At 40.2% G+C, this 26,699-nt stretch overlaps 1 protein-coding gene and 1 pseudogene across 7 annotated transcripts in view; one reads left to right on the top strand and one right to left on the bottom strand.

Moving 5' to 3' along the window:
- KANSL1 (KAT8 regulatory NSL complex subunit 1) overlaps positions 1-26,699 on the bottom strand; it is a 191,976-nt gene that overhangs the window by 131,925 nt on the left and 33,352 nt on the right. For all 7 annotated transcript variants that reach the window (XM_087893966.1, XM_087893967.1, XM_087893968.1 and 4 more), the window contains one exon: positions 16,515-17,901. In XM_087893966.1, the coding sequence (XP_087750092.1) occupies positions 16,515-17,818 (1,304 nt within the window). In that variant the 5' untranslated portion in view covers positions 17,819-17,901. The remainder of the gene's footprint in view (positions 1-16,514; positions 17,902-26,699) is intronic.
- LOC148114100 (uncharacterized) lies at positions 1,480-8,159 on the top strand (annotated as a pseudogene).

Here is a 26,699-nt window from a genome sequence, read left to right as displayed (position 1 = left end):
AAAAGTGTTATGTTTGCCGATGCAATACTTGCAGAGATATAGTCATTTGTATGACCCCCTACCGCAGTCTTCGATAGTATGACTCTGAGATTTCAGCAACCTTGAGACATAATATCTCTGGCAGTATTTTGTTGAGAGAAACAAAACTTGGCCATCTTGTACAATTTGTGCTCTATTAAACAAAATAATAAAAACATTCTCATGAGCGATCTCCAGCTAGATAATTGGGAGCAAAGTTGGCCAAAAATGACTGCAGCGCGAAAAAAGGGTAGTTTGGCTTCTTAGATCTCTGGAAGGAAAGGTATGAGAAACGTGAAACTTTGTACGTAATAACTTAGCAACACAAGGTTGTCGAATATAAAATTTCATTCTCCTACTATTTTCCAATAGTTCACAAATTGAGTGTAAAGTTGACTGTTTTTGTAAAAATGCCAAAAATAGGATATTTTCAGCCCGCTTTTACAAAAAAAAAAAACCTTTTGGAAACTCTGTTAAATCATTCTCATTAGAAAGAGCATGTTTCAAACCCCCTAAAAAAGTAGAGTTGGTGTTTCATCGCTGATGTCTAAAGTCCTAAAAATAGGGACAAAGAGGAGGACTTTGTATGGCAACGTCACATCCATTCTATTATTGTTTCGTCTTGTTTTATATAGACATCATTACTACTATTATATTGCGTTGGTCCATGGTGACATTGTCACTAACAGTTCAGGAACTTGACCCAGCAACCCCATCACCACAGGGGTCACACCTGATAGCCATGCAATACCAGCCACAGTGGGTTTCTTGGTTCAGGATCCCAAGCCTGTAGTTTAGTTTCTTCCTTGAGGTTCTAAAGCCTTGTGCAGGTATCTGTCTGGTTCCCAAGCTGCCAATTGGGCAGCTTATCCTAGGTCCCCAAGCCTAAAGTTCTCAGCAGACTCACCTCCTCTTTCCTCCTGGCCAGATCTGCCGCCTGAAACATGATGCACTTTTTTGGCCTCCACATGCCCCATTTTTGGAATCAGGAAGGGAATTGCAGGTCTACCCCCAAAAAACATTTTCCTTCCCAATTCCAAAAATGGGGCATGAGGAGGCAAGAAAAGTGCATCATATTTCAGGCAGTGGATCTGGCCAGGAGGAAAGAGAAGGTGATTCTGCTGAGGAGGAGGAGGAGGGCACGCGGCTCTGCAATGCGCAACAGGGAGGAAAGCATTTTCAGGTGGCAGCACTGCAATCCCCTCCTGAATCCAAAAACAGTTCCCGGTTCCCCGATGCACATTGCAAGGGAACCGGCCGCCACCTGAAACGTAGCTCTGTGAATTACATCAGGAAATCGGGCCAATGGGCGGCAGTGGCTGGAAAGGAGGGATGTTTCGCTTTGGGGGCTCGCACTCAGCTCGACTCCCAGGAGCAGAGAGGGCTTAGGCGGTGGCGGCAGCTCCTCACATTGCTTGGGAGTGAAGTCAGAGGTGGCCAGAGGGGGACCAGCTGCAAACCATGGGGCCCACCTTGTTCCCCGAAGCTGCCAGGCAGATTCCCCCAACCCCCGACTGTCCTGAAGAGGTCAGTTCCTCAGGCTGTGCCCCGATCCTCCCCCCAGATTATGCGAAGGTTCTCTTTGGGGTGAGTAGTCCCTGCGGATCGCAGGAGCACCCCGATAAGTTTTCCAGAAAAGAACTTCTCAGAATTCCACACCCTCTTTCTCAGCCGAGTCTCTGAGGCACTTCTCGCTTGCAGGAGGAGGAGAGCGGCGTAAAGCAGCACGACCTTAAACCAAAGCCTCTGAGTAACTGGGAAAGAAAGCCGTGCTTCCTACAAAATAGAAAGATACCTTAATCCAGGCCAAAGAAGAAAACCAGGATTTCAACACCTACGGCTATAGACGGGGGCATCTCAGGAGCGGAGCCTTCGGTACCAAGTCCCTCTTCTGCTCCATGAAAATTATCCCCCAGCCCACTCACTCCAGTTAAATGCGCGTAGAGTGATAAGGTTTGTTTTAAACAGAGAAAAAGATCTGTGCTGCTCCTTATCAAAATTGAGCGGAAGTAAGGACGTGGCTGATCCTGATGCTGGTAGTCAGAGGCAGAATTCTTGTTTTCTTATTTCCTCCCCCAAAATTAAGGTGCATCTTATATATCTTATACTCTGAAAAATATGGTATATAATTTATCTTGTATCATGAATAAGGTAGTATTATGAAAGAGTGGAGTTGGAAAGGCTAAAACCCCAAAGCTTCACATGTTATAATAATCTGAAGGAAAAGAAGTGTGCAAATTTGTTTGGAAATAATACAACACTGTATTATAGATAGTTGTCAATTTACCATCACAATTGGGACCAGAATTGGTGAGGTTACAAAGAAAATCATCACGTAGCTGAATCTAATTTTATAATCACTTTTGCCCTAGTCATTAAATAAATCCTTCTTTCCCAATTGAATTTATATGTTAGAAGCTGGCTGACAAGATCACAACTGCAACTGTATGACCCCCAAGACGCTGCAACTATTGTAAATGCAAGCTGATCGTCAAGTGCCTGAATTGCAATCAAAAGGCCAAGGGATAGTGTGACATTTAGAACAAGATGTAAATCACTTTTTCCAAGGCTGTTGTAACTTAAACTGTGATTAAACAAATGGTCCTAAGTCAAGGACTATTTTTTTTCTACATTTCAAAATACAGAGCAGGGGACCACATTCTTTTCACTGGAACTCTTTGGTAGGAAATCAAACAAGCACAAGCCAATTTTTGCCAGTTTCTCTCTGTATGTTTCTAGACAGATCTAGACACAGGTTGTGAAAATTCAAACCAAAATGCTACATATACAAAACTCAACCAAAATGCTACATATACATGATGTGCACAATTATTAGGCAATGAGTATTTTGACCATATCATTACTTTTATGCATATTTTCTACCTCCAAGCTCTATAAATTTGAATGCTTAATGGATTTAAATATATCAGATGATGTATATTTGTGTAATGAGGGAGATCAATACCTTGTATCAGTGGTGGCCAACCTATGGCACACCAACCTATGGTGGTGAGCCTATGGTGGCCCCAGCTGTTTCGGGTCTCTGCCATGCATGCGCACACGTCTCCCACCAGCCAGCTGGTCTTTGGGTCTCTGCTGCGCAAGTGTAGGATGCGCATATGTGCCCACATCTTGCAATTTGTGTGGGGCGCATGCATGCGCCGCACCTTGCAGTTTGGGCACGCAGATGCACTTTGGGCACTCAGTGTCTAAAAGTTTTGCCATCAATGCCCTATATCAAGATGTACATAATTATCAGGCAGCTTCTTTTCCTCAAGCAAAATGGGCCAAAAAGATTTATCTGACTATGAAAAGTCAAAAATTGTAAGAAAGTCTTTCAGAGGGATGCAGAACTCTTGAAATTTCTAAGATATTGCAGCGTGATTACAGAACCGAATGTTTTATTGCAAATAGTCAATAGGGTCGCAAGAACCGTGTTGAGAAAAAAAGATGCAGAAGAATCAAATGTGAAATTAACAGAAACTCATTATCCCCCAATGCTGTCATATTCCAGAACTACAACCTACCTGGAGTGCCCAGAAGTATAAGGTGTTCAGTACTTAGAGACATGGCCAAGGTGAGGAAGGTTGAAACCCAACTATCACTGAACAAGACACATACGTTGAAATGGGAGTCTGGGCCAGGAAGATATGAAGACAAATTCTGCAAAAGTTTTATGGACTGATGAGATGAGAATTCATAATAGACCAGATGGATGGGCTTGTGGCTGGATCAGTAACAGGCATAGAGTTCCACTTTCACTCAGATGCCAGCAAGGTGGAGTTGGGGTACTGGTATGGGCTAGTATTATTAAAGATGAGCTAGTTGGATCTTTTCGGGTTGAAGATTGGCTCAAAATCAACTCCCAAACCTACTGCCAGTTTTTAGAAGGCACTTTCTTCAAGCAGTGGTACAAGAAAAAGTCTGCATCTTTCAAGAAGACCATGATTTGTATGAAGGACAATGTTCCATCGCATGCATCGAAATATTCCACTCCACGACTAGCCAGTAAAGCCCTTAAAGATGAAGAATAATTACATGGCCCTTCATGTGGGTTCTTCTTAAAGCCCTACATGGCTCAGGGCCAGGTTATCTTCGAGACCGCCTTCTACCGCATAGCTCCCAGCGACCGGTAAAATCCCAGAGAGTTGGTCTCCTCCGGGTCCCGTCAGCTAAACAGTGCCAACTGGCGGGCCCACGGGGCAGGGCCTTCTCTGTGGCTGCCCAAGCTCTCTGGAACCAGTTACCTCCTGAGATCCGGACCATCCCCACCCTATTGGCCTTCCAAAAAGCGGTGAAGACCTGGCTTTTCCGGCAGGCCTGGGGCCGTTGATCTCACTGTTGCGATCTAGCGAGATCCGGCCATGAATGGTGTGAATGGGTTTTGTTTTTAATGTTTTAATTTTTAATATTTTTATATATGGTTTTTAAATGCATTGTAAGCCGCCTTGAGTCTTCGGAGAAAGGCGACATACAAGATGAACAAATAAATAAATAAATAAATCTTCTTAAACAGATTTACAGTGAAGCAAAACAGTACACCTCTCTGAACAGTGTGGTTGCTGCTACACAAAAATTTGCTTGTCAACAGATCAAGAAACTGACAGATTTCATGAATGGAGGCTTATTATGACTGTTATTGAAAAGAAGGGAAGCTATATTGGTCGCTGATTTTATTTATTTATTTTTTTGAAATGTCAGAAATGTTGATTTCTACATTATTTGTACATTTTGAGTTGTTTATTATTCTCACTTTAACAGATGCAAATAAATGAGTGCGGTGGGCAAATAATAATTCTGCACAATAATAGTTGCCCGATAATTGTGAATACATTTTCACTCTTATTTAAATTGTTTATATTCTTATCTTAAACATGTTCAACTGGACAGTAAGGATAGAGATCTTATCCATGAAATTATTTATTGTATAGCTGATGCTAAAAATACAAAATAAATCCTAACCTTCTAGATCTTAAAGGAATATTAGCTGTATCTCACTATTCAAACAAAATCACACTGAATCATTCCTCCCATTAAGCCATTGTTTATTTTAATTATAATCTGAAACACTACAATGGCTGCATTATGTTAAACCACTACAGCTAGTCACCACTTAGCAAGTGCCTCATACAGCAACCATTCAGTTACAATGGTGATGAAAAAGTAACTTTGCAACCAATCCTTGCATTTATGAACAATGTTGTCAGGTCTGTAAAGCAAAGAAAACTAGATCATAAGCATAATCACTTTCACTTAACAACCCTTTTGCTTAACAACCAAGTTGCCAACCCCAATTGTGGTTGCAAAATGAGGACTACCAGTATAATAACCACACTTATTGAATTGCACAACACACTATTTCAGAAACAAGACGCTTTAACATTGATGCATAAGCATATCCCCCCAATAGAAAAGAGAGTTTATTAGTGAAAACAATTACATGCAACTTTTGTAGCTTTAAATTAGGATTGATGAAGAAGTAAAGTAAACAAATAGGTTTAACAGCTACTATTTTTAGCACAAAAGATTTAAGAACCAGTAATGTAAATCGAAACATTTTTCATACTTCCTTCTAGTTAGCAGCAAAAAGTAGTGCTTTAGACAACTCGAAAAATAGCTTTCCACCTTAATGTTCAGGAAGTCAACCAGCAATTTCTAGCTTGATTTATTAGAAGACAATATGCTTTTATTGTCACCTCAAAATTAGAAAATAAATTACAAAAATGACCATCCAGCATGAATAGAGGAAATGGGTTTGTGTAAAGAAGCTTTTCTGTAAAGTTACTTCCTAATAATCAGGATACAATTATTCTATAACTAGACCAGCCATCTCAAAATAGCATATTTCTGCCTGCATCTGCAATTCTACAAGGAAAAAACAGACGTTCTTTCTGTTCTTATGTATTAATTCTTGACAGAATAGTGATTGAACAGTGATTCAGTTTCTTTTGTTTTGCTTGAAGCTGATGAAATGTACATCTAATAATGAAATATATAAGCCCAAGAGCAGGTAAGACAAAAGAGCCAAGCTAAAAACAAGGTTTTCAACAGCAAACAATTTTCAATCTGTGTTTTTAAAACAAAAAAACAAAACAAAACAAAATAAAATCCTTTAGAACTTTTACTAACACAAGGTAAGGTATATATTTCCTAATTTATTTTTGTAACATAATGCTGTAGGATCCCTTACAGCATTATGCTACAAAAATAAATTAGGAAAAATATATCTTACCAACTATAGTTTATCAACACTTGAAATGATCAGACTATGATTTCCAAGAAATGCCAGTAATATTTGTTTTAATGTATAGCTGAGTCAGCGTTATGCAGAGGGAAAGGGCAATAATTGGCTTTTTCCAATTTCCAATAACCCAATTCTATAAGTCATGCCAAGGTCATATGACTGCACATTCTCCAGTGTGCTGAGCAGAGAATCCAAGGAATGGGTTAACTCTGCTCTTCTGCTTCCTCGGAGACTGAGTCAATCAATCTTTTGGTCACTCCTCCTTTGCCTGCGCATGCCCAGTTTTGACTCAGTCTTTGCTCAGAGGAGACATGCAGAAGAGTGCTCTTAGAACAAAGAACAGAATTATTTCTTGGATTCTGGAAACTTACAATAAGGTCCCGGCTCCGCATATATAGAATTCTCCAGAAGGCCATTGACAAAAGAATTGTCATGGCTGAGAGGGAACAGAGCAAAGGAGGGGGGGAAAGTACAGTGGTGAAATCCTCCGTGGATTGCCACCAGTTCGCTGCCTGCGCATGTGCAGTGTGCAATGAGATTTTTGCTGATCCATCCATTTTGCTGATTTCATCTAAAGAAGATGAAAGCTTCTTTAAACCCACAGCGGAGGGACTTCACCCACAGGAGAGTGAAGGGCCTGAAATTGTTGACCAAATGAAAATTATGATTTCAGAGGCCATAGCACAGGGCATCGCTGCAGGCCTACAGCAGGGACAGCAGGCTGCTCCTGTTGCACCTGAATCTCCCCTACATCAAGACCAATATATCGCTTTTCAGCATCGAAGAAATTTAGCAACTTTCCAAAGGTCTCATTCACCCCCTTTTTTCATGCAGAGCGGGGTATCGCTCTCAGGAGATGAGGACCAAAAAGAGATGGAACTCTCTGACAATGAGAGGATGGCTCAAGACTCCCCGGCCTTCATAGGGCTCTTTCATCCAACACTCTTTAAACCCTTATTATTTAAGGCCAAAGCCACAGCACACCTGGGAGCTGACCCAGCTACAACTGAGTCAACATTAGACCTAGAGGACCTGAGTGAGTTGCTCTTTTCAGATCCAACCGCAGAGAGCAACGAAATCCCATCATCTAAACTACTCTGGGACATCATCCTAAGACAATGGGCCCAATCAGTGGTATATCCCCCCACAAGCGGAAATGACAAAGAGATTTTATAATGTGACTCCAGACTTCTCCAAGACACTGCAGCCGCCAGCTATATATGGCCCTGTGGTGGCCTTAACATCCTCCACCATCCTGTCTAACAACACCGAGGATGTTCTGAAGACAGATGATAAGAAGGCGGATCTGACCTTCCGCAAGGTACATAAGGCAGCTGCCTTGGTGGTCAAAGCAGCTACAGCTGCCTCATTCTTCAACAGGGCTTCGTTGCTCTGGCTCCACCAGATACAAGCAAAGGCTGGTGACCTCCGTTTCCACCAGGACATTAAGAAACTGGTAGCGGCTATGGAATTCTTGGCGGATGCCACCTTGAATGCCACCAAATTTGCTTCCAGGGCCATTGCTTCTTCGGTGGCGGGCCATTGCTTCCTATGGCTCCGCCATTGGCAGGCGGACGTGAAGTATAAAAGGAAGCTAGCCTCTGCTCCCTTTAAGGGTAGCAAGCTGTTTGGAGCGTCCCTAAAGCCCATTCTAGTGGAGACTAAGGACAGAAGAAAAGTCCTGCCTTCTCTATACAGATGAGCTGACTGCCGCACCTTACCTTATTTCCAGTCCACAGACATGGGGTTTGACATTTTTCAACCCCAGAGGGTATACGCCCACAGACAAGACCGACAACCGGATATATCCGGGTTCAGAGACAGAAATAGACAACACTTCCAAGGCAAGCGACCATTTCGTGGCACAGGCTGTTGCCTCTTCTGCCGCACCAAGTGACGGCAGATCCAACCTCCCATTGGCGGGCGTTTAAACCTATTCGCCAATCAATGGGAAGCAACCACGATGGATACCTGGGTCCTGAATACGGTGAGACTAGGTCTCACCCTCGAATTTCTCTCCACACTCCCAAGTTTTTTCATACATTGCCCTATATCAAGGGACAAGACAAAAAGAAGTTGGCAGCAGTCCAACACTTGCTGGACATCCAAGCCATACAACTGGTTCCAAAGGACCAACAGGGACAGGGGTTCTACTCCATCCTGTTTGTAGTTTCAAAGACCTTGGGGGGGGGGCAGAGAGCGATTCTGGACTGAAAAGATTGAACAGACATCTAATTTACCGCAGATTCAAGATGCAATCCCTCCAATCAATCGAGCATTCGAGAGGGCGACTTGGTAACATCCATAGATCTGACAGAGGCATATCTCTATGTACCTATCCTGCCATTCCACCGGTGGTTCCTGTGGCTTCACTATGTGGGCCAACATTATCAGTATAAAACCCTACCATTCGGGCTATACTCAGCACCCAAGGCTTTCACCAAGTTGCTGGTGGCCCTGTCAGCACATCCCAGGGCAATTCCAGGGAGAGTCCAATGTTACCTGGATGATATACTGATACAGTCCTCCTCTCACATCTGGGCGACAGAGTACTTGTGAGTCACAATCAGGGTCCTCTAGGATCACGGATTCTCCATCAATTTCAACAAGAGTCACCTGGAGCCTTCAAACCCTGGTGGCGCAGCAGACTAAAGCACTGTTATTAACATCAGCTGCCTGCAATTACTGCAAGTTCAAATCTCACCAGGCTCAAGGTTGACTCAGCCTTCCATCCTTTCTAAGGTAGGTAAAATGAGGACCCGGATTGTGGGGGCAATAAGCTGACTTTGTATAAATATACAAAAGTATGAAGTCTATTGCTTAACACATTGTAAACCGCCCTGAGTCTCCGGAGAAGGGCGGCATATAAATAAATAAATAAAAAAACCTGCCTGGGGGCAGTCAGATACCAGGTCGTGCAAGGTCTTCCTATCCCAGGAGAGTCAGTATAAAGAAATTGGCGAGTCAGATTCAGGCGGACTGAACAGTGTCCCTGGCCCTCCTCTCACAACTCCTGGGCAAAATAGTATCTTGCATAGCAATCGTCCCTTGGACACACCAGAACGTTATAGTGGTTCTTACCACTACCAAAAGTTTGGCAGAAGCAACTGAAATACAAGGGTTCAGGTCCCACCAAATGTACTTCAATCCTTCCAGAGGTGGATGTCCCAGGCCATAACCAAGGGGTGTGTTTTCAACCGCATGACCATCACCACAGATGCCAGTCTCTTTGGCTGGGGCGCCCACTTCCAGTCCCAGATGGCGCAAGGGCAGTAGTCTCAGGCAGACTTGAGGAACATCAACTGGCTGGAGCTCAAAGCAGCCCACTTGCCCATCAGCCAATTCCAGGACACAATCTCTGGACACCATGTGCTCATTTTGAGACATATTGGCTACCAATGCCCATATCAACCGCCAAGGGAGCACCCACTCCAGATCTCCAGTGGCTGAACTCCAGGGGCCTCTGGGCAGAGAGACATCTTCTCTCCATCAGAGTGAACACATCTCGGGGACATAAAATGTACAGGCGGACTGGCTCAGCAGAACCATGGTCCATCACTCAGAATAGCGCCTACACCCAGAGCTATTCAGGGAGCTGTCAGAAACATTCGGCCCTCCAATCCTAGACCTGTTTGCTTCCCTGTCAAACGCCCAGTTACCCAGATTTTACACCAGATTTGCAACACCAGGGGTGGAGGGGGGTCAATGCACTCCGCAGTCCATGGCCTCGAGGGCTACTATGTGCCTTTCCTCTTCTCCCCCTCATTCCAGAAGTAATCAGGAAGGTGCTAGCTGAGAGGGCAGAGGTCCTACTCCTGGCTCCACATTGGTCCAGACATCCGTGGTATACAGATTTGGTCAGTCTGTTGGTATTCAGACACTGGAGGATTCCACAGGGCAGAATCTCCCTCAGTCAGGGGGCCTTAGTTCATCCAGATCCACAATGGCTCCAACTCACCGTTTGGCATTTGAGCGGAGAATCCTGAGGCAAAGTAACCTCTCCAACAAAGTCATACAGACAATCCAGGCCTCTGGGAGGCCTTCAACTAAGAGAATTTATGACTCAACTTGGAGAACCTTTTGTGACTGGTGCTCCAAGTTTCACATTGATCCCACCTCTGTTTCAGTGGCCCAGATTCTGGAATTCCTTCAGGAAGGGCTAGACAAGGGCCTGTCCCCTAATACCATACGCAGGCAAGTAGCAGCTCTGGCCTCAGTGTTATCCTGTAGGAATCTGGAGTCCCTTGCTCAACACCCAACTGTATGCAGTTTCATTAGAGGCACGCCTAACCTAAAGCACCCTGTTGTGACTCTGACCCCAGAGCCCGTCTTATCAGAGGGAGAAGATTCCGAAGGTGAAGGAGAGGAGTTGGCCAGGCCTCCCACTCCAGGACCCTCCTCTCTGGCAATGCCTCAGGTGTCTCCCGAGGGAGAAGAGATTGGCCAGGAACCAGGTATTTCCGAACAGTCGCAGTCGGACAGTGACGGAGATAAGTCTTGGCTGGATCCACGCCAGCATTGGAGAGACAAGCGCACGCAGCAGAAGAGGCGGTGTGCCAGAGATTAAGCTGAGTCACTGGACCACACCACAGGGGATAAAAGGGGGTGTGGTGGCCATTCAGGCTCTGTGACGGACAAAACTAAACAGTCAAAACTAGTGAGTCACATTGTATCTCTGAAACTACGTTATCTGCCTGCCTTGGATTTAATACGGACTGGACTTGACAATTCTTTGACTTTGGGTATTTGTTTTGGTTTATCTGACGGAAGAGGAACACCTCCCTCTGTGAGTAAAGTTCTTGGCAAGCAGCTACAGGGTTACTGCCAATCCTGTTATCGAAAGAATTTATTGTCTGCAAGTTTTATTTAACCCCTGGCTGACTGTTTGTGTGCGTGTGTGAGACAGGGACAGAACACACCCCATAGTACACAGGTACCCCACGTGGGACTTGCCTAAAGTACTGCAACCTCTCACCTCACCGCCTTTCGAGCCAATACGATCAGCCAGCTTACACTTCCTCGCTTTCAAGATAACTTTCCCCATGGCCATCACCCTAGCCAGATGAATAGCGGAACTGGTAGTCCTCTCTATAACCTTTGCATATTTCATCCAAACAGGGCGATTCTGTGATTGGACCTTCCTTCCTTCCCAAGGTGAATTCCTTGTTCCACAGGGCACAGGAAATAATCTTGCCAGACTTCTGTTCGAGACTGATCCACTCCCTGGAGAAGAAATGGCACGTCTTGGACGTTAGGAGGGCCCTTCACACTTATATCAAGAGGACAGTCTCTCTTAGAAAGATAGAATCTGTTCATATGTTTCCAGCCCTCCACGCTGGGTAACAAGGTGACACCATCGACCACAGGCCGGTGGATATGAGCATGCATTGCCAAAGCATATGAGTTTCAGGCTCATCCAGTGCCTAGGCGAGTGACAGCCCATTTCACCAGAAGCGCAGCCACAACAGCTGCATGGACGACACAGGCCTCTATCGAGGACATCTGTAGAGCACTGACATGGTCTTCTCCATCTCCATGCATAAGATAACTACAAATTGGACACCTTCACTTCAGCTAAATGGTATATGAAGGAGACTGGAGCCAAAATTAGAAAAAAATATCTGTTCTCTCCCATTTTACTCTCTTTCTGAAGTGTTAAGTTTGTCTATCTGAATTAATTCCTTGATTGGGGTATTGCTTGTTTCATCATTGTTGGTGTATTAGTGTTAATGTCTGCTTACCTGGGTGTTGATTGCCAGTGGAAAGGGTTTTTTGTTTCCCTTTTGGATTTTTGATTGTCTTTTTTGACTGTAGATGTTGTTTATCTTTATGTGCCAGTTGACGGTTGATTTATCTAAATACCAGGCTTCCAGGAATTCTCTGGCATGTTCTGGACTTGATTTGACCTAGGACGCTCCATTTCCCAACTGAAACTATGGTTAAGTCTGTCCATGCCTTGTAAAATTAAAATTTTTTCCATATCTTGTAAAATTAAAAGAATGTTTATCATGTCTTCTGATGGCTAGTTGATGTTCATGGACACAATCCACTACTCTTCTACCTATTTGTTCTATGTAGAAGCTGTTAATCCTTATAGTAGATATTCTAGATCTGTTATGGCTAACCTTTTTCTCATCGTGTGCCAAAAGTGAGGGGGGGGGTTTCCACACGCGTGTGCCCACACCCGTAATTCTATGCGTCCCGCCCCCCTGCGCATGCACGCACGACCCCCCCCCGCTCCTCTGTTTTTAGCAAGGTAGCACAGTGGGCCCGGCAGGCCTGTTTTTCGTTTTCCCCAGGCTCCAGAGCCTTTCTAAGAGCCTGGGGAGGGCAAAAACGGCCTCCCCTCCCCCGAGGCCCTGCAGAGGTCAGAAACGGCCCATTTGCTGACTTCTGGTGGGACTGGAAGGCCGTTTTTGCCTTCCCCAGGCTCCTAGAAAGGTTCTGGAGCCTGGGGAGTGAAAAACGGGCCTTCCCCACCACCTCCCAGAGGCCGGAAACAGCCTGTTTCCTGACTTCCTGTGGGCCCAAAAGGCTTGAAAATCAGCTGGTGCACGCCGGAGCTAAGCTCATGTGCCCACTGATATGACTCAGTGTACCACCTGTGGCACATGTGCCATAGGTTCGCCGTCACGGTTGTAGATGATTCCTGGTTTTTTTTTTAATAGTTTATTAATGGTTTCTGAGATGTCTAAGATTCTGACACCTAGTTTGATAATGAAACATTTGCAAGAAAACCACCAAGCTCAGAGAACACCAAGGATCCCACTGTTCAACCCTGATCTACAAGCATTCTTTTCACTGTACATCTCATTAAAGTCCATCTTCTTTGATTAAAAAGTAACTTTTATTTATAGTTCTCTGAAACTTTCTATCCCAAGAGATAAGGATGGTCCCAACCTTACTAGCCTTTCATAAAACCTAAAGACCTAGGACCCCCAACTGTATGAAGAGATCCATTTCCTGGCTATGTTAATGATTGCTGTATTTTTCTCAGTTACTATGCATTTTAATTTTTATAGTTATTGTTATTGTTTTCATGTTTTAACATTTTCTGTCCAGAATTACCCCTTGAGATGGGCAACTACACAAACTGAATGAATAAATAAAACTTACAACTCTTTTTAAAATGTTAGCAATACCAAACTAATTAGGAATAATATATATGAATTGTTTATAAAAGTTTTCAATCAAACCAGTCAGATGAAAACAAATCGATAATTGGATGCTCGTGCTGAGAATTTAACAAACCTCACTCCTAAGTGCCAATAAAAATAATCAGTATGCAAGCTTGACCTATATATTTCAGTGAAAAAAGAGGAAAATTAAAAGGGAAAGCCCTAATGCTCCGGAGTATTTACCAAAGAAAAGATCCTTTGGTCTCTGCTACGTTCCATGGCCTCTCTTGATATGTTTTTAGTTCTTTTAAATTAAAATTAAATTAAAATAGGTAGCAAAGCAGAATCTCAAGCATCATATTTATTAAGAATCCTTCTGAATCCCACATGGACTGCACATACATTCTTAGGAAATAAAAAATTTAGGTGGTTGCAAACAAGTACTTTGTCTGGAATGTATTCATTTACTCAGGAAAAGAGAAATATCTTGATGAACTAAAATGGATGGCAGAAAACAACTTTATCAAGTTTGCCTTTTGGTAAGGGAATGCTATACTTGGTCAACTGTTGTGTGGATGTTTGGGTGGTTTAGGGGTGGGGAATTGTGGTGGGTGGGAATGTGTTTGGGGATTGTTATGTGTGTTGGTCTTTGGGTGTTAAGTGAATTTCGTTGTATGGGTATATTGTGTATACACATACAATGACAATAAAGAAAATATATATATAAAAAAACTCTCCAGAGCATCAAGTGCTATTAGAATGACTACGACATCTTCCCAAATTTAAAATGGGTAAAACTTCTCCTCTCCAAAGTTAGAGTTCTGAAATAAGCAAACCTGAATATGTATTTTAAAGACATCTAATTGGGATTAGACTGGTACAACTGAAAATAAGTTACACAAAATCAAAAGTAGCTGAAAAATGGGGGGGGGGGAGGTATTTTTTGTAAGAGGCATACTCTTTTATTTTAGCCAATTACTGTATTTTAATGCTGCGTTCTGAAGTGTATCTGGCCTTCACTCAATGACTCCTGAAAACAAGCATAGAGGAAGGCCCATTAATTGAGCACATTAAAAATACAGGGTCACAATCAAATGAAATAAATTTAAAATTTTTATCTCAAAGAATAAAAAAGAAAGCACAGTAAAATTATAGAACAGTCTATTATTAATTTGGTTGTCAAAATGTTTATTTATTAACAGAAAGAGGCACAGGTCTCCAGGACAGGAGATTGACTCTGAGGGCAGTTGAACTATTTTCCTTGTCTTTCTACATGGATATAATCATCAATGTAACGTAAGAGATTTGACATAACTGCTACATTTGTTCAGACCTATTCAAATTTCAACATAATCAACTGTTTATTCTTTTTCCAACCTCCCTCAGCCAAAAACTGCTATGCACTATGAAGAAGCCTACTTCCACACTAAGTAATAAAGATCAGCACAAAACAAACATTATCCATTGTTTACTGTTTATATTTCCTGAATTTAATATGATTTAATTATACCTAAATATGCCCATGTGCACTGAAATTCATGTCAATTAAAATTTTCAGCCTAACACTTATGACAGTGTTTAAATTATATTAAACTGACTTATAATACCGTCACATCATCTTTATCTATGCATGTATAGTTTTTCCTACAAGCTACAGCTTGTGGTATCAGAGGCTTCTTTCTGACTAACATTCCATGACTATCTCCCCATCTAAGCTGCCATATTTTGTAGCTCTAACTGGTGAATTCTGGAACTACAGCAAATTTTTTAAAAGGAAAGGCAGAATCCTACAGATCTGATGCTGCTCATTCCTAATGGAACTGTTTAAGATTTTATTTTTTGCCATCTCTCTTAAAATCACAGAAGAAGCTGGTCTAGATATTTTTCAGTATATAAATAAATGCACGCCTAAAGGCAGATTAGTTCTCAAAGTCCCTGTAACTTTCCATTAGGCATTCTTCCTATTAGGTTGTGACAAGACAAACATAAAAGTAAGAGTACAGTATTTTTTAATCAATCTGCAGTTCTAGTACAGCTCATTCACATTCAAATGTATTACGGTACTTACTGTGGCTGATCCAGAGCTTTGATATTTACTAACCTGACTGAAGGGTTACAATAACGCTTCTTATCAGACATCTTCGAAGCCATTACACTAGGATAAGTACCAGATGGCCCTCTATTTACAGATTCATTGCTGGGGAGGGAATCCCAAACCAAACTTATTTAACTTCACCTCATTAATTCAATAGTCTGTACTATTTGTGTTGGTTTTAGTCCTGCCTTTCAAATTTTTATTTTACTTTTTTAACCAAGGCAATTATCATATTTTCTCCCTTTCCTGCATGGCCCATCTTTTCTATTTTCACACAAAAAGTATTGTTAATATTTGAACCTCTTGCTAAATATTTATCAAATACAACATAGGTTATAAGGACATTATTGAGCATGTTTTCACACATTAAAACCCTTCATGTGTTATTTAACATGCCAAACAATGGTCTCAATATTTTATCACCTCAAATGTTATATATGTATCAAATGTTATATATCAGGAGTCAGACCTGGCAAGCCCCTGCCCACCCCACCCAACCAATGCAAATCAGTATCTTCCATTGTCTTCTCATGCTGACTCTACTGCAATCTGGAAATCAAAAACATTTGTACAGCATCACATGTCCATCTCTGTTAAGATACTCACAGAAGTTTAGATTTAAAGAGAAATATTAACAACTTCAGTGCAACAATTTCTACGTGGTCTGAAATCATTTACTTGTAGGTAATTCTTTTCTATTACCCATAGTCCCATTATAGAATAGAAGCATGGGTTAGATTCTTAAAAAACAATAAAGATGCTAGGTTATTCTCAGGCACATTAATAACTAAGACAAGTTATTCTCTTCAACAAATATTACTTAATTTATGTATGATACTGTCAATCACCAATAAATAGCCTACATTAACATTTAATACATTTTAAAAGCAAGCCAACTTTCCTCTTCTAAAACTAATTTCTGTTACTGCAGCTTGCTTGCTCCTGATTTTAATTGTATCTTAAACAATACTGGTGTGAGACAAAACTTGTCTGAAAAACAAAATATTAAAAACTGTAAAGAACACTTGATGTTACTCACAGGGGTACATGATACTGTTCTGTGTCTGCTTTGGCCAGTTCCTCTTCTTCAATATCAGATTCTCCACCTGAGCTGCTGTCTGTGGCATCAGAATCAAATGCTTGCTCACAAGAGCGCAGGTTAGCCATTCCACTGGCAGTAAACCTTTCTAGTTCTTCTGAGACAGAGTCACTTTTTAGAAAGTTGCTCAGTCCTTCCGAGGTACTTGTCTCATTTGCAACTTTTCTTAGAGCTGCTTCTGCCTTGCGGGTCAGCATTAGCTGACTCCGGTGTCTCAAGGAGTCCAAAGCAGGCAACTTGCTTAGCGTTTTCTGTAAAAATCCACCAAGCTGTTGCTGAATGTGCCGCTCTACCTGCTTGGCCTGTACCACTTGCAGCCGCTTTTGCAGCCTGCGAGCATGATTCTCAATGTCTGCCTGCCTCCGCAATAGCACCTTTGTCCTTATATCTGAATCTAGAGTGCTAAAGGAACTGTTTGGCTGAGAGGTCTTCTGTTCCTCTGGCTTACTGCTTCCCAGCTCAGAACAAACAGGCATTCCAGATAACAAAAGCAACTGGTTCTCCCCACCCCCTTCGAGTCCACACTGCTGCTCTGGGGAACTGTGGTCATGTTTATTTGCCATGCCATTATTGCTAAGTGGGGCATCATGCTCTGCATCTGGGCCTTTATGTGGTAGAGTGCAATTGCTCAAACCAGACTTCAGGTCCTCCAAATCAGAACCCCCAGGTCTATTTGAATCAACTTCCTGAAGGGTCACAGAAGAAGGTGCACTCTTCCCACCATTAAGTGAAACAGAACTTTCACGGTCAGAGCTATTAGTTTTAGCTATTTTTTTAGCCAAACCATTGACAGGTGTTTGTGGCAAAGGTGTCTGATTACTTGTACTCATGGTTTTTAGATTTTCCAAGGAAATCTCCAACACTGGTGGCCTTCCCAACAGATCGCTAGTTTTCAAGAAAGGATGAGTCAACAGTGAATGAGATTTAAGGACCGTCTGCTTGTTGAAGACCCCTTGTAGTTTCAAGGACTCCTTTGGAGGAACAGATGTTACATCTGAACAGAGATAAGATGCTACCAATGGCTGCAGCTTTCCCAGCTCTTCTTTTGTAGAATTATTTCGGAAATCTAGACTGGAATCCTCAGCTTTTCTTTTGGTGACGTTACTGGCAACAAGGATGTTGTTGGTATTGCCGTTCTTCTCAGCACTGCCAGGAGACAGGGAAGAGGATGGGGGAGCCAGTTTGAACCGGATGTGGTGAGCTTCAGTTGCTGCGTCAGTGAGAGCGGGCGCCATAGTAGCCATTCAGCACAGAAAGTTGGGACGTCCAGCCTCTCCCGTTGCAGAGGCCAGCTCTGCTGTGTTTTTCTGCCTCGCCAAAGGGCAGCCTAATAATAATTTAAAAAAAGCAGATATAATTTAGAAATGTAGAATGAGCAAAAGAGAAATAACAAGTTATTTGTATATACATTTTTATCAGATACAGAAGTCTATCAGTATATACACCTATTCATCAAACACAATGGATAATTTTCTATCCAAATTAGTCAGTATAATATCCAATGGGAAGGTATAAAGCAGAACATGAAAATCTTCTGAAATGCCAAAATGGTGAAATAACCAAAGGATTTGAAGCAGGAACTAAGGTGAAATCACAAAACAAGGAATAAGCATCAAATGTTGGACAAGTTCAGTAAGAAAACTTTCTTCAACATGGTGCCCTTCAAGTGGCTTTTCATTTTGTTGCTAGGAAATGTGAAAGGTTGAGGGAAAACTGTTTTGCCAAACAACTGAAAAATGTACAATATAAAAAGCAGGTTCTGAATAAAATAGAAAACAAAGCTGCATATGAGAGCCACTGTGGTATACAGGTAGTCCTCCACCTATGACCACAATTGAGCCCAAAATTTTGGTTGCTAAGTGAGACATTTGTTAAGTGAATTTTGCCTCATTTTACAACTTTTCTTGCCACAGTTAAGTGAAGCACCACAATTGTCAAGTTAGCAACATGGGTTATTCAGTGAATCTAGCTTCTCCCTTGACTTTGCTTATCAGAAGGTAGCAAAAAGAGATCACATGACCCCATGACACAGCACCATCGTAAGTATGAGTCAGTTGCCAAGCTTCCAAATTTTGATCATATAACACGGGGATGCTGCAATGGTCTTAAGTGTAAAAAACAAATTTAAGTCACATTTTTCAGTGCCATTGTAACTTTGAATGGTCACTAAATGAACTATTGTAAGTCAAGGACTATCTGTAATGGTTAAGATGCTGGGCAAAGGACAGAGAAACAGAGTTCAAGCCTAAGCTCAACTATGAAAACTTTCCAGATGACTTCGAGAAATCACTATCTCTAAGCCCTATCTTAATCACACGATAGTTACTGTGAGGAAGAACTAGTGGCAGTGGTATGCATATCATCTTCAACTATTCCTTAATGATTGGAAAAATATCAAGCTAACAAGTGAAATATATTTCTTTATTAAATATTGTTTAGCTCAGGCATTTCCCAATCATGGTATCTTCAAGTGTGTTTCAAATCCCAGAACTTGCAATAAAGGTTATGCTGGAAGAACTCAGCAAAGCTAGTATGTATCATATATGTATTCTATGTTCTGTCGGCAAAATGCAAAAAGCCAGCAAGCTCTTACCAAGGGTGGCAGACAGCCAAACTAAATACAAAACCAGTTCAGAAAGGTATTTTCCATCAGTAAATCAAAACTGAACTTATCTAAATTCCCTCAACCGTCATGATCATGAATCAAGTCCCTAGCATAAAGAGGAATCATTTATTTAGAAAAAGGGACTTCTTTTGTATTTAGGAAAAGAGCCTTCCCTTTTTCACTGCTAAAGGTCAAGAATCTTAATTCTTAGGATTCACAAAAAGGAATTTCCACCTGCACTTAACTTGACCCTAAATACAAACCATTACTTTCCCGAAATAAAGTTTAAAAACTTTATTTTCTAATTCATATTTTAAAGATATTAAAAAATTATGAATTAAATAATACTTTTCTCAACTTAAATCAGTTGAGACACTGCCCTTTATGACTTCATTACAATCTCAGAATGCTAAGAAAGATGCAAAATGCCAGAGGTGACTAAAGATCTATTGGTTTAAATCTCAATTGTTTAATCCCAGGCAACAGCAAAATAGTGCCCTTCCCTAATGAAACAACTTTCATTAGCCCCAGTCAATACAGGTAATGGTAAGATCTGAGAAAACTGTGATCAAACCATGTGCAAACCACCCAACTGCCTACCTATTCTCTACCATTTTCTCTAATTGTCCCATTAATTAATAAGCCTGTAAACTGTAAGCCTTTTCTGGATAAAAAGTTCAACACACTTGTCTGCCATCTCAATATTTTTTTCAGTTCTATTGTTTAAATTGGAGACAAGCCTGTATGCAGTATCCTAAAAAGTTATACCACAATTTATATAAGAACATTACACTTGCTCTTCTTTACTAGAGACAAAGTAAGACAAAATAGCATTCTTTGTTCCCATTTGTCTTTCTACTGATTCATGTAGAAACAGTAAACCCAATCCAACTATAGTTGGGAACAAGAGTCAAATATAATTCCTTAGGATCAAACAAAGCAGCCAACCAGCTCAACCACGTTCAAGATGACCAAAACAGCTTTTGTTCTCATATGCAATTTTTGGCACATATCTGCTTATTGGATTGGAATAAATAATTGGTTACTTATTCTGGTCTCTCAGGTGAACAATTCTGAACCAGAATATTCATGCCCATGAAAGCATGATAAATATATACTGAGAGGGATTCTTCAGCATCTCATTATAATGGAAGTCACTATCATGGTATGTGTTATCTGTTCCATCACCTTATTCAGTTTTCACATAACCATTCTTCCCACACAGGAAAGATCAATCAATGAGAATATTCAACATCAGTTCAGCTCCCCTTTCTTTCTTGACAAATTCCTTGATAAAATGTTTGGAGATTTCAGTATTTGTCCATGTTATGGACACCATAATTATTATATTATAAAAGAGCCGAGGTGGCGCAGTGGTTAGAGTGCACTACTGCAGCTACTTCAGCTGACTTGCTAGTTCAGCAGATCGACGGATCAAATCTCACCGGCTCAAGGTTGACTCAGCCTTCCATCCTTCCGAGGTGGGTAAAATGAGGATCCAGATTGTTGGGGGAAATATGCTATTTAGTATACTGTCTTTGGTGTAAGTCGCCCAGAGTCCTTGGAGAGTGGGCAGCATAGAAATATGACTAATAAATAAAATATATAGACTAGACAAACATTACTTCATAAGCATATTCTGAATGAAGTGATTTGTTTTTAAGTCATACACTATATCAAGAGATTAGTTTGATATAGTATGGCACTGTTGTCATTGTTAAGGCATCAGATTAGAAACCCCAAGACACTGAGTTCTAGTCCCTCCTTAGGCATGAAGCCTGCTGCATGACCTTGGGCCAGTCATTCTTCTCAGCTCTATGGCAAGCCACTTCCAAAAAAATCTTGCTATCAAAACTGTAGATTTTACTATGGTTCATCACACAGTCAGCACAAATGTTTAGATTGGATTTGGCATTTTTATCCCCTATCAAGTCTTTCCCAAGGATCTGGGATAAGCTTTATTATTAAACCAATATATATAGCAGCCCAACTCTCAAACAAGCAACTCTGAGTGACATGCAACAGAACTAAAACAGTTGACAAATTCATTTTAAAAAGGATGAAAATCAAGCTAAACCAAAGGGTAACAATCTCTCTCTGCTGGATCTGAGAGGATAGGCAGATCAGTAAGAGTAAGTCCCTCAAACAATCCAGTCTCATGCTACTGGTTACGGTAAAGGTTCCCACACACATGCGTGCTAGTCGTTTCCGGCTCTAGGGGCACTGCTCATCTCCGTTTCTAAGCCAAAGAGCCAGTGCTGTCCACAGACATCTCCAAGGTCATGTGGCCAACTTTTTTTTTTTTTTAATTTGATTTATATGCCGCCCTTCTCCGAAGACTCAGGGCGGCTTACAATGTGCTCAGCAATAGCCTTCATCCTTTTGTAAATTTATACAAAATCAGCTTATTGCCCCCACAACTGGGTCCTCAATTTACCTACCTTAGAAAGGATGGAAGGCTGAGTCAACCTTGAGCCTTGGCGAGATTCGAACCCTGCAGTAATTGCAGGCAGCTGGTCTTAATAACCAGCTTAATAACAGGGTGCCTTAAACCCCTGTACTACCAAGGCTCTTGACTAAACGCCAAAGGCACATGGAGCGCTGTTACCTTCCCACCAAAGTGGTCTCTATTTTTCTACTTGCATTTTTTACGTGCTTTCAAATTGCTAGGTTGGCAGAAGCTGGGACAAGTAACCGGAGCTCACTCCATTATGTGGTGCTAGGGATTTGAACCACTGAACTGCCGACCTTTTGATCAACAAGTTCAGCGTCTTCGCCAGTGAGCCATCATGTTCCTTTCATGCTATTGGTTACCAGAAGTCAAAAACTGACTTGAAGGCATATAAAGACACTAGACCTGCACATTTTTACATAGGAAAGCATGATTTCAACAAATATCCTATTTGTTTGGAAGACCAAACAAAATACAAGCAATTAAAATATTTTCTTTGATTAGTTATGGATCTTTTATTGTCAGTTGCCATCCCACAACCAAATATGGTGTGCTGACTGGAGAGCATGAAAACTGTAATCAACAAATTTAGAGGACTGGAATTTGGAGAAGCATTATGAAGAAATTATGCTTTCCACTTAGTACATTTAGTTGTTAAAAGCAGATAAAGGTAACAAATTACAGTTTTAGTCCTTCCCAGTTTCAAGAGTCCAAATCCTTTTTATTCTTTTCTCTTCCGCACAACAGTCTTGAGGAACCACTGTTTTGTTTTGTTTTCCTCATCCACTGTATCATAAATGGACAATATGATACATTGGTTTCAGCAGTATGAACAGAGAGCCAGGCTCAAATCCTCATTCAGTGGACAACTTCAAGCCATCACTTTCCCACAATTTCCCTTACCTATCTGATGATACAACCTATTCAGAAATCAAAGAGGCCTCAAACCATGGCTCTTAACTCCTACTCTTAGCCACTGTTTTAAGTTTCCATCTGCTTTTAACTTGTTGAATAGAAAGACTCCAACTGCTAATAAGCACTACAAAGTATTTAATGCAAATACGTTAAAGACTAATATTGATCTATTTGTTTCATTCATCTCCTACACAGGAAGCATATAGCATTAATAAGTAGTCGTAAATAAGTCATTTTTTTCATTCTGAGGCTTCAGAAATCTACAATCCTGAAGAAACTATTTGCATCATGGTGCTTTCTGCATCAAGTATGACTTTATTCTCATCAATACACATTTTTCTTGTATGCTTTCCCTAACACCTCCCACAACACAGAAAAAAACAATGCATTTGAAAGCTTATTTTATTTTTTATTAGAAAAGGGGCTGCTTTTCAAAAACCAAGGGTGGTCCACACTGCCCCTTTTAACAGTGGCCCTCTTGCAAGCAGACAGCTCTGGCTAAATGCTTCAGCATTAAATATTTCCAGGTATACAGCTGGGGGGGAGGGGGAGTTTCACAGGAAGAAAAACAATTAAAGCTTTAGCCAATTTATTGAGCAGTAAATTATTTGGTAAAGCAAACAAGTCATTTAATTAATTACACAATTTACTTCCGTCTCAAAATAGCATATTTCAAGGCAGTTATGGACAGCAGCAAATACTATTGAATCCAAACAAACCCAACTACCAGTAATACAGTTAAATTAATTTCAAGAGAGGGGGAGAGAGAAAGAATGGTCTGCTAATAGAAAGTTTCATCTGGAGTTTAAAAAAACATAATCAAAGCCTTTTTTCATTGAACTACGTAGTTCTTTTTATGTGCCACAAACAGTCAGGAAGATTTTGGAAAATTTTAACCTGGATAGACTTTGAAACTGAGAACAGCAAAGCTAACCCTGTCCTAACAGAAAGAAAAAAATATTGTAGATGTTTAAGATCTATCTAGTCATTAAGAGATGTGGTTTCCAGTAAGAATAGGTAGGTCTTTTTTGATCTGTGGGCACATTTGAAATTTTGAGAGCATATTTTAAGCAGCCCCACAAAATATTTGTCCGGACATGTTTTGCTGGTCACAGAAACCCTTTTATTAGAAGACAAGACAGTGGACATTGCTTACTATTACAGCTTTTCAGTCCTTTGAGTGACAAAGATACATACTTCCAATTAAATCCCCACAGGCAATCTTGAAAATAAGGATGAAGTTCCAATTTCATTTTTAAAATGATATATTTTAAGGAAATAAATTAGATAGCAAAGAAACACAGCAATATTTAGAAAAAATGTGGCATAATACTATCCAAGGAATTATTGCTTCTGAAGAATTTACTAGATCACTGCAATATACTGTTCTGAACACACTGCTGCTGGTGCACCACAGTTTTACCTTTAAACAGTCTATGCCAGAGGTTATTTAGGAACAAAAGGAAGGTTTAGGAGCACTTCAAATTACATATCTAATGTTTCAGAGTGGGATACAACTTGGCCATAAGATTTAATCTTTGCTTTCCTAAAGGGAGTTCCTTTGTCTTCTCCACCCATCCTTCAGTTTATTGAACCTGATTATTATTGAATTTTCTTATGCTTTCAAAGATTTACCAGCCAAAAATAAGGGAGCCTTATCAACATATTGGTAAAACCCAACCCAAAAAATTGAATGACCTGTCTCTGTATTTTGAAACAGATTTATTTAAAAATGACAAAGGAACCATACAGAATACTGCAGTATATGTGCAAAAAAAGGAGAATGAATTTCTGAAAATTCAGACCTCACTTTAGATATCATTTTACCCATCAGGGCCATAAAGAAATTTTTCTTTTTAAAATTTTGTATCTGAACACATATACACCAAGCATTAATACTATCAAGGTATTTTGTTTACAAAATTAAACCTAATACAGTAATACAAATAATTAGTCTCATAAACTGTAGTGTTGTTAGGCAATTAATTCAGGAATGGAATCATGCTTAACTGCCAACTGTAATGATAATCTTCCTGATTTAACTACTTTGAGAAGTAGCCAGTTAATAGCAATTTTAAGATAGCTGTATCAGCCTATCCTAGAGCTGTCAAATTCCCTGCATCATGCTGTGACGATATGAGTTTGACACCCCTGGCCTATCCCATGTAAAATAATATACTGGGAGTCACAAGAAAAAATAGGGCAATTATGAAAATAAATACAGGTCACAATTTTATAATTTATTACTTTTATTATCTCTTGCTTATTTTTAAAAAAATTAAAAGTGGTATTTAATTTTTTTTCTGATTTACTGCCAAATTTTCACTGATTTTTTTTATGGCACATTCTATATTAAGGAGCCAAAAACTATTAATACATGTAATTTAACAAAATTTAGTAAATTTTCGCAGATAAGTTGCTGGTCTAACTGTAATGTTATTCCAGTAGCAAAAGACCAAGTTGTACAACAGAAGCTAAAAGCCTGATCCAGAACTAGTCATTCAAACATAAACTCTCTTGTTATTCAGATCCATTGTTCTGGGAATGCAGAATCTTAGTATTTCAGTCACAAAAGAGTACTTTGTATTAGCTATAGCAGCTGATAAGTATGAAAGCTATTTGGGTATAAGGCCAACAATCCTAAACTTATAGGATTCCAATAATTACAAAACTATGCTCAAGGTTACTATACCTTCTTGATCTTTGTCTTTCCTCCCAACTCCCCCAACATAGTAAATTATTGCATTCTTCCCTACTGCTATATGAGATTTGAATTCAGTTGCTTTCATTTGGACAGACATGATTAATGCTGATAGACAGGCAAAACCTCAAAATGATTTCATTTATTTCAAATAAGATCCATTTTAATAGATACGTTATCAGAGAAATCAATATCCCAGGTGGTGTTTAAAAGTTGTTTTTTTTCTCAAACATACCTTTAAACAAATTCTATCATTTCCCATGCAGCAATCTGCAAAATTCCAGCCCTTAAAAACTTATCTCCTCCAAATGACACCATTGAATATCAATGGCAAGAGGTTAATATTTAATAATTGTGAAAATAAACAACAGGAATATCCATTAGGCCTTGAAAAATCTTAACACAGCTATTTTACTTTTAAAATGTCAAGTCCACAAGAAATTTCATAGGGCCCCTAATTTCAGTTTCACCTCTACAAGGGATATTTCTAGTGATACAAGCTCTATCACTGTAGCCCATAAAGATCATTTATTTTCAATACAGCAATTAGCTGCTAAAAAGTTACTTCGTCTATTGAAGTTCAACTAGTAGGTAAACTGTTTACAAACACAACTTCAATAGTCAAGAGAGTTGAACATCAGAAATAATAGAATTTCATGAATATTTCTGTATAATTTTGCAGCTATTTTATTCTCCTGCACTTTGACTTTGTTAATACAATATAAATTGTTAGATCAGTATCTTCAATGTTTTCAAATCCTGATTCAACAAAGGCTCATTCGGAGTATAAATCAGATATGATTTCCATCTTTCTGTCAATATATTTATCCCCTAGAATTTTCTTTTGTAACTTTTCTATAACTTGTTTTTTAACCTGTAACCTTAAAAATTAATTAGAGCTCTCTTTCCTTAATTTGTAAGTACATGAAATATCTTTATACCCAATAGTAAAGAAATGCACAGTATTAAGTAAACTATGCCTTAACATTTCCACTGTAAGTATGAGCAAAAATATCTAACAAAACATATCTAAATGAAATAACCAGCTTCCCTATCTGAAATAGCAGGTCCCCAGTCAAATGTGTTGGGCTACAGTTCTCAGCCACCATGGCTAAAACCTAAATATGCTGTGATATATAGCTTTTAAAACTTATTTCTACTTTACATCATCAAAATGATTTGATAGCTATAGCTATATTCAGAAGAAGCAAAAACAAAAAAACTTCAAATACGTAATACATCTGGTTTGTCTATCTAGTATCAATGAATGGGATAGTCTCCTTATCCATGTGATGAGAACTGCGGCCCAAAGCATTCAAAAAGGGAAAAGACCAAATGAAAAAGAACGCTGAACATTCCACAACTAAGTTGGAAATTATGGGAATGACTGTTTAGAAAACCAGCCTGAACAAAATGCTGATCAGTCTTTCTACTCTACTGAAAAGGGTACAA

Source organism: Pantherophis guttatus, chromosome 4 (assembly GCF_059756535.1).
Source record: "Pantherophis guttatus breed Tessera chromosome 4, ASM5975653v1, whole genome shotgun sequence".
In the NCBI taxonomy this organism is placed as follows: domain Eukaryota; kingdom Metazoa; phylum Chordata; class Lepidosauria; order Squamata; family Colubridae; genus Pantherophis; species Pantherophis guttatus.
The sequence above is the reverse complement of the archived record's forward strand: the minus strand, read 5'-3'. Positions and strand labels throughout refer to the sequence as shown.